The sequence below is a fragment of the Chrysochloris asiatica genome, unplaced genomic scaffold (assembly GCF_000296735.1).
Source record: "Chrysochloris asiatica unplaced genomic scaffold, ChrAsi1.0 scaffold00337, whole genome shotgun sequence".
Lineage (NCBI taxonomy): Eukaryota > Metazoa > Chordata > Mammalia > Afrosoricida > Chrysochloridae > Chrysochloris > Chrysochloris asiatica.
Genome location: NW_006408855.1, coordinates 717,343 through 725,733, shown reverse-complemented (window position 1 = coordinate 725,733; position 8,391 = coordinate 717,343). Strand labels below are relative to the sequence as shown.

At 41.1% G+C, this 8,391-nt stretch overlaps 1 protein-coding gene across 1 annotated transcript in view; it reads right to left on the bottom strand.

Moving 5' to 3' along the window:
- The window catches only part of PHF20 (PHD finger protein 20), a 211,272-nt gene that overhangs the window by 55,314 nt on the left and 147,567 nt on the right, over positions 1-8,391 (bottom strand). The window contains exons 11-13 of the mRNA XM_006875716.1: positions 5,513-5,611; positions 4,475-4,639; positions 3,364-3,542 (exon numbers count right to left, since the gene is read on the bottom strand). Of these exons, the coding sequence (XP_006875778.1) occupies positions 3,364-3,542; positions 4,475-4,639; positions 5,513-5,611 (443 nt within the window). The remainder of the gene's footprint in view (positions 1-3,363; positions 3,543-4,474; positions 4,640-5,512; positions 5,612-8,391) is intronic.

The following is an 8,391-nucleotide window of genomic DNA, read 5'->3' as shown; positions in this document are numbered from 1 at the left end:
AGAGAAATACTTTTAACTGATGGTATATGGAGGGGATTATAATCAATGTAACGAAACAAGTTATATGAATTGTTGAATGTGAAACTGATGATGTGCCCTGTAAACTTTCTTTCAATCCACAATAAAAACACTAAATGAAAAAAAAAAATGACTTTGCAGTCTGATGCATTAGCCCACAGCGCCATACCTGGACTCCATTCCATATGTGTGTGTATGTGTGTATATAAAGGAACTCTGGCAGCATAGTGGTTATGAATCCGGCTGCTAACCTCAAGGTCATCAGTTCGAAACTACCATCAGTTCCGCGGGAGAAAGATGAAGCTTTCTACTCCCGTAAAGATTCATAGTCTCGGAAACCCTGTGAGTTGGAAACACTATGAGTTGGAACCAACTCCACAGTACTTAACAGCAACAACAACATATATATAAAGAAAGTAAAAGCAAGTGAGCCCATTCATTCTCTAGTCCTTTTGAAAGTTTACAGAACTATGACAAAGCTTCGATGTTTAAAAAAATAAAAAAGAAAGGAATTATTGAGAATAAAGAAGACAAAATCAAAGATAAGAGGCATAAATTTAGCTGCATATTAAGTTAAGGTCCAACCTACAGCAGTTCTTATTGTTAAGAGCTGTCAAATCAGTTCTAACTCATAGTGACGCTATATAGCAGGGGTGGGGAACCTTTTTTCTGCCACAGTGTATAACATCATTCACAGGCCATACAAAATTATCCACTTTAACAATCAACCTGCTATATCTGGTTAAATATTTAATTAACTTATTCGTAATGTGATGGCTCGGGCTGTAAACCACAAGGTCAGCAGTTTGAAATTACCAGCTGTTTCATGGGAGAAAAATGAGGCTCTCTGCTCCTGTTAAGATTTATAGCCTCGGAAACCCTGTACAGGGTCACTATGAGTCGGAACGACTCCACGGCACATAACAACAACAACAATGTGACAGCTGGACTCCTGGTATGGCGCTGTAGGATCAGAACTAGACTTAGAACCACAAAGTCAGCAGTTCAAACTCACCAGCTGCTCCTGGGAAACCGTATACATGGTCACCATGAGTCTGAACCAACTCGACAGCACTTAATAACAACAGCAATGTGATGGCTGGAACTGTGGTGCCTTGGCAGGGCCAGATCAAATGATTTTGAGGGCATAATGTGGCCCATGGGCTGGACATTCCCCACCCCTGCTGCACAGGGTTTCTGAGGAGCGACTAGTGAGTTTAAACCGCTGACCTTGCGGCTCTAACCAACCTTGCAGTCCAGTGCTTATCCTACAGCTCCATACCAGGACTCTGTTACAGCAGGGAAAGCATAACATTTAAACACAAAAATCCGGCGGAGGAGATTTCACCTTATTCTCATGATCTCAACAAGTAAGTAGACTCTTCCTGGGTACTGGGCAACCCTTGCCCTTTTGCATGGACACCACTGCTCTCCAACCACATGCTCACAGAGATAAGTCCCAGGCAGATATTTTGTTCAATGTGATCCAACCTCTACCACCACCAGACCAGATAACTTACCCAAAGGAGAGTATTTGACTAATACTGAATCTTTTCCCCTGGCTGCCCACAGGTGACTAACCCAAAGACTACATTTGAACCAAAGATTTGAGCCAAACCAAGCTGGAATTCGTGTTCTAGAACTGTGATTCCAATTTCAGCTTGGCCACTCACAATTTCAGGACATCTTACCTAAAGGTTGGCAGCTGAAAGCTACGCAGCTGCTCTGCGGAAGAGAGGCCTGGCTGTTTCCATAAACAGCACAACCCAGAAAGCCCTGTGGAGCAGTTCTGCTCTGTACCATATGGAGTCACCATGAGTTGGAATCCACTTGATGACAACAGGTTTGAATTTTTTTGGTTAGTCTCTTGAGTCCAAAAGCATAAATTAGGCATTCGGGAAGCGGGGACAGAGGGAGCATATGATAACTACTTTCCAAGAAAGCAGGCTTAGAGCAAAAAGAAAAAGAACCAAGTAGACCCCAGGGAGAAACAGGGAAGAAAAGGATACCAAGCCCCTCAAGATGGAACTCTAGACTACTGAGCCTGGCTGCATCTCTGCACTCCTGCCTGGGCTCCAGGACCCACCAGTTTATTTCTCAGCAGTAGTTGTACTTTGTTTTTGTTGTTAAGTGCTGTCGAGTCGGTTCCGACCCATAGGGACCCTGTATAGGGTTTCTGAGGATCAGCGAGTGAGCTTGAACCACCAACCTTTCAGTTCACACTGACTTTGCAGTCCAGTGCATTAACCCACAGTGCCACACCAGGAGGCAGTATTTGTACTAGCCTCCTAAAAAATATTTGTACTAGTCTCCTAAAAAATACTAAATAAATACACTATAAATATACTAAATAAAATAAAGTAAATAAATTTAAAAAATACTAAAAAATACACACCAGTATTTGCACTAGCCTCCTAAAAAATACTAACCAATATAACCAGGGCTTCATTTAAAAAGTCAAATTTCCTCAATTAATTCAAGGCAGGCAGCTGCCAAGCCACCCAGGATATTTATGACAGCCCCACTGTCAGCCAGACAGAACTGAAAAATCACAGAAAAAGGAAAGCAAGTGCTGGTCAGAGATGGTTCCCCCAAACGGGTAGGACCACCCAGCAGTCAGTCCAAAAATGGATATGACAGATACATATGCCAGGAAAACCAAGAACAAGAAACACAAACATTAAAAAATTGACTTCCATTTCTTTAGGTCATACGAAAATTTACCTCAAAGAAAATGTATGGATACACAGGAAGAAAAGCAAACTGCTATTGCAGATATTTGGGTTGCTGCTATTCAACAATTCATTATGATAACACACTGTGTTACTTTCCCAGTTAATGGGTCTCAGTTAAGTGGTGTATCAGAGATTTTACATTCAATGATCCCTCAAGTTCCCTCATGCTCTATTAAAGGACATTTATACCAGCTGGAATTCAAAGGAGGCCAAACCAGGAAGCAAAGCTCAGTCTGCTGGCAACAATACTGCTTATTTGGTGCTATTGATTTGACATTTTTGGTAAGTTCAAACTATACCATATTTTTATATAAATAACTGCTATTGAGGTTCACTATGAGTAAGAATGACTAGATGACACTTAACGTTAGTATGTGTAAAAATACTGTTGTTGTTATTAAATGTCCTTAAGTTGGTTCTGACGCATAGTGATCCTATATGGGGTTCCAAGGTGGCTGGTAGGTTTCAACTGCCAATCTTGTGGCTAACAGTCCAGTGCTTATTCTACAGTGCCACACCAGGACTCCACAAATATTGCAGTCCCTCAAAATTTCCACTAAGGACACCAGTTTATGTTGTGCTAGACCTATCTTTTTGCAGCTCTGCCTACCTGAATCATGAAGTCATTTTCCTCTTGGACCTCACAGATGCAGCGAACCACCTCAAAATCATAATGGTCATTCCCATCAAGTTCTTCATCTGGGTTGGTAGTCACATCCACATCTTGGCCATAATCCTCATCACTCCAAAGAAAGCTCTCGGAAGAGGACTCACTTAGATTATCCTCTTCTGGGAGGAAAGGGAAAACAAAGGTCGCTATTTTACACTACAGATATAAAATACAAATATCCTTGAATATCACAGTAGAAAATGACCCTACAGGCCCACTGTATGAATTTTCAGAGCTGGGAAATAGGGACTTCAATCTGTTTCTTGGGCCTGTCATCTAGTAAAGATGTAGGCTGTCAGGCAATGACCTGGAATCCATTTCTTCATTCTATTGAGAGTGGAGTCCAAAGTAAGTGACTGTCACAGGGCTCATTGACAGAGGAGTTATAACTCTCCATGACCCACATAGATCATCCTTAATTACTCAAGTGTGTTTCTTAACTTCATTCAACCCAATCAGGACCTGGATAATCATCAGGCTAGATATATCCAAAAATACCTTTAAAATCTAAAGACAGCAAAGAAGGTATAAGGGGCAGATTCCAGGATGATCAGAACCAGAATCACTAGGATTGTGTCTGATTAGATATAATCACAGTTAACTTTTACTAAGTGCTTACTCTGTACCAGACACTGTTCTAAGTATTTCTCATGTATTTATTAATTCCTTTTAAAGTCACAATCAACTTATAGGTTGCGGGATAAAGGGAAGTTTCTAAGTTTATTCTGATATCCCCCTGAGTAACTAGCACAGATACAGAGGCTATCATAAAAAATGGAGGAACGAGAGAGCCAAGTATGGAAGGAACAGGGAAAATTTGGTTATTTGCTGGCTAAGAAGTACCTAAGGGATGATCCACTAAGACAAAGGGGGAAGGGGAAGTACAAGGAAGGCACAGCTAATGACCTTCTATTCAATGTACTTCTACTTTAAATAAAACCAATCATACTTGGCAGATGGTCTAGGAAATAGATTACAAAACCAACATAAATACAATCTTTTCAGACTATAGTTTGGTGTAAATGGTTAGGACATTAAAAAGCAGCCTTACCAGATACTTTCACTTTTCCTTTGTGGTTTCCAGATTCTGCACCATGGAGTTGTGGGCTCATGTGGACCCCAGGCTTCTGTGAAGTCCCACATCTAGTCACAGAAAATGCCTTGGGTGGAGAAGGCTCCTGGGAAGTGTCACTAACATCCTCACTGCAGGGACATTCTGGAAGAACAGAATTAGGAAGGAATGAGCAACCCCAAAAATCATCAGGGCATCCCAGATTCAATCCCATCCAACCAATAGTCTTAATATTCAAATAGCTCAAAGGTTCAGGGGGCAATTCAAACACAATGGGGTCTGGAGAGACCAAATTCAGGGTTTAATCATTTCAGCTACCTTCAAGTACTTCAAAATCAAGTGTTTTCTCCTCCCTCCTTCCCCTTTTTACTGGTAAGAATTTTTTCCTTTAAAGTGAGAGAGGAACCTAGACAACACATATCCCTCAAGAAGTGAATCCTTTTTAAAAAGGGTTCAGAGATATAGGTTTAAGAATTACATGAACAAACACTAATTCATCTGTATATCCTCTCCAACACTGATGCTTTCATGTGTGCTTCCCTGTTAACAGGGCACTGGCCAATGCAGTAGGAGGGGTTTTATAAGAGGAGGCTTCAAAAAGTTTGTAGAAAAAAATTCATGATCTTTCAATTCCATTTTTCCAATAACTTTTTGAATTCTCCTTGTAAATGTCAATCAGAGCCTATGGGTTTCTCCCCTGCCAGTGCCCATGCTTAGAAGAGCCCACATGTAGAGTCCCTTCTCTCTCCCATCAGACATCTTGTCTCCTCAGTGAAGCTCTGAGACCAGAACTGAGAGAAAGCAACCACTCCCACCCTTGGGGTTGCTGTTGTTAGTGCCATCGAGTCAGTTCTGACTCATAGAGACCCTGTATAGGGTTTCCAAGGAGCAGCTGGTGGGTTTGAACTGCCGACCTTGTGGTTTGCAGTCCAGTGCTGATCCTGCAGCGCTGCACCAGGAGGCCTACCTTTGGAGTATGGAAACCTAAATGAAGCACCTTCTTAGGAAGAAAATTACCCGGTTTGACTTTCTTTTTCTTTTTCTTTTTTTTCTTTGGCTTCACTCTCACAAACTCTTTGAACTTCTTCTCTTTATTCTTTTCCTTGTCTTTAACAGCTAGAATTAATAAGCACAAGTATAAGTGTTGGCATTACCTAATTTTTATCTCCAATCCTGGAGTGAATATTCTGTTTTTAAGTAATTAAGTACCTCCAGTAAGAAGAACCCATGCAATATGCAGTGGAGCAGAGCTCTGGGCCTGGATCTGGCTGAAAAGCCACTTGGATCCCTCTCAGGGCTCTGGAACAGGTGGCTGGGCACAGAGTCACTGCTCCCTCATTCATGGATCAGGGAGTCTGAAAACTAGGGCTCACCCCTCTTAATAGAAATGGATTGACTGAAATGTAACCACACTTCTTTGTGACAGATTGTCTATAGCTTCTTTCAAGCTTCAACAGCAGAGCTGAATAGTTTGGACAGAAACCATATGACTTTCAAAGTCAAAAATAGTTACTATCTGGCTCTTTACAGAAAAAATTTATTGACCTGTATTTTAGACCACTGCTCCTCAACCCTGGAAATACACTGGAATCATCTGGTAACTTTTTAAAAAGATAATACCTGGTTGCATCTGTACAGATTCTTATTTGAGGGGAGGCTTAGATATCAGGATTTTTCTGTTTGCTTTTTTCTCTTTTGTTCAAGTGCAATTCACGTAACACAAAACTAACCATTTTAAAGTAAACAATTCAGTGCATTTAGTACATTAACAATGTTGTATAATCATTTATTTAGTTACATTTTCATCACCCCAAAAGGAAAGCCTGTACCCACTTAAGTACCGTTCCCCATTCTCTTGACCCCCGAAAATGGATCTGCCTGTTCTGGCCATTTCATATAAAGGAAATAACACAATATGTGATCTTTTGTGTCTGACTTTCATTTAAACACATAATGTTTTCAAGGGCATCAGGGCTGTTTTGTTTTAAGTTATCCAAGTGATTCTGATGTGGAATCAAGATGGATCACAAAGTAGATGTGGGGCAGAGTTAGCAAATGGGTCCAACTAATTTTAACTAAGCACTTTTGTATGCAAAGAAATCACAAGCATTTCATCTAACCCTTACAGTAACCTGAGCATAGGCATACCTCAGAGATATTGCAGATTCAGATCCAGATCTCCATAACAAAGCTAATAACCCAAAAAGTGACTTACATGAAACTTTTCTGTTTCCTACTGCATATAAAAGTTAAGTTACACCATACTATTCAATGTGCAACAGCATTATGAAAAACGTTGAAAATACTGTGAGAATTACCAAAATCTGACAAAGAGACCTGAAGTGAGCATATGCTGTTGGAAAATGGCACTGATAGACTTGCTCAACAGAGGGTTGCCACAAACCTTCAATCTGTAAAAGATGCAATTATCTGCAAAGAACGATAAAGTGAAGCACAATAAAATGAGGTTTGCCTAGATACATTCCTGTTTCACATATGGGAAAACTGAAGCCTAAGAGGTAAAGTCACCTGCTTGACATGGAGACCCAGACAAAGTGCTTGGATGTTAACCCAAAGGTCAATGGTTCAAACCCCAAGCACTCTGCAAGAGAAAGATGTGGTAAACTCCTTCCATACAGATTCCTTGAGCTTACTGGTCTTATTGAGACTGGTAGAACCCAGAGAAACTATGGGCCTTAGATACCCTTAAAACCTGGATTGGGGAGGCCGGGCTTGATGGCGGCTGGGGGGAAGGTGCAGTGAAGTTCACCATCAGCCATACCACAGAATACCAGGCAAAGCAGATCCAGGGCAGAGCTCCAAAACTCGGAACCACAGAGCTAGGAATATTTTAAAAGTTTGATGGCTTATACTATAACTAGTGGAACTTGAAACTGAGCAAGAAATAGTGTACTTTTGAATCTGCCGGGTTTGGAGGCCCAGAGCTGACATCTTGGGTGAGACCAAATGGCAGGAGCAATCAGGGGAGCAGACACACCACAGAAAAACACTGCGGGAACCTTGGAGCAAAGGTGGACAATATATTTTGTTGGTTTTGCTTGATTCTGATTTTGGTATCTGGTCATTGGCCCCGCCCAACTGTTTACGTACCTCCATTCTAGTGACTAAAGGAGGTGCCTGAGCAAGTAGACACCCCCCCCATCCTCACCCCTGGTGGGTTCTTCTGCCACGCATGTGGCAGAGATACTCAGCCCAAGAGAAGACCCTGAACGTTTTTTTGTTTGTTTGTTTTTTAATAAATACAGGAAAGGCCAAGGCCAAGACAGGGCTGTAGAGAAGGAAAGCGAGATTAAAAACAAAATAGGCCGAAAATTAAATTACAGCCTGAGGTATAGCATAACAACCAAAACTGGCATCTTGAAATTTCTCAGCAGCTTTGAAAGCAAAAAGCTGAGAGGACATTAAAGTCATACTCATATTAAGCTACAGTTTTTTGTTTTTTTCCTCTCTCCCTCCAATCCCCTTTCTGTTGATTATAGACTGCAGTATTCAGTCAAGTGTTGTTTTGGGGTTTTTTTGGCTGGTGTTGTTTTGCTGTTTTATGCTCCCCCTTCGACCTTTGTTGGACTCTTTCTCTCCCTATATTACACAAGAAGAGATAGCAACTGCTCCCATATAGTCAAGCTACAATCATACTCTAGAAAACACCAAAACCCAGGCAAGAACCAATACCAACTGCCATATACCAAGGAGGCAAAAAGCACCTGTGAAATTTACTCTGAGTTAAGCAATAAGAAGAGTGAAAAGGGAAGCCCACAACCTGATCACATTTACCGGAAGCAATCAGAAAGCATAAAAAATACCAGAACACGTACTCAATTAAGTATTAAGGCCACAGATAAACATTAAACATGTCCAAGAAGCAAAAGCAGATG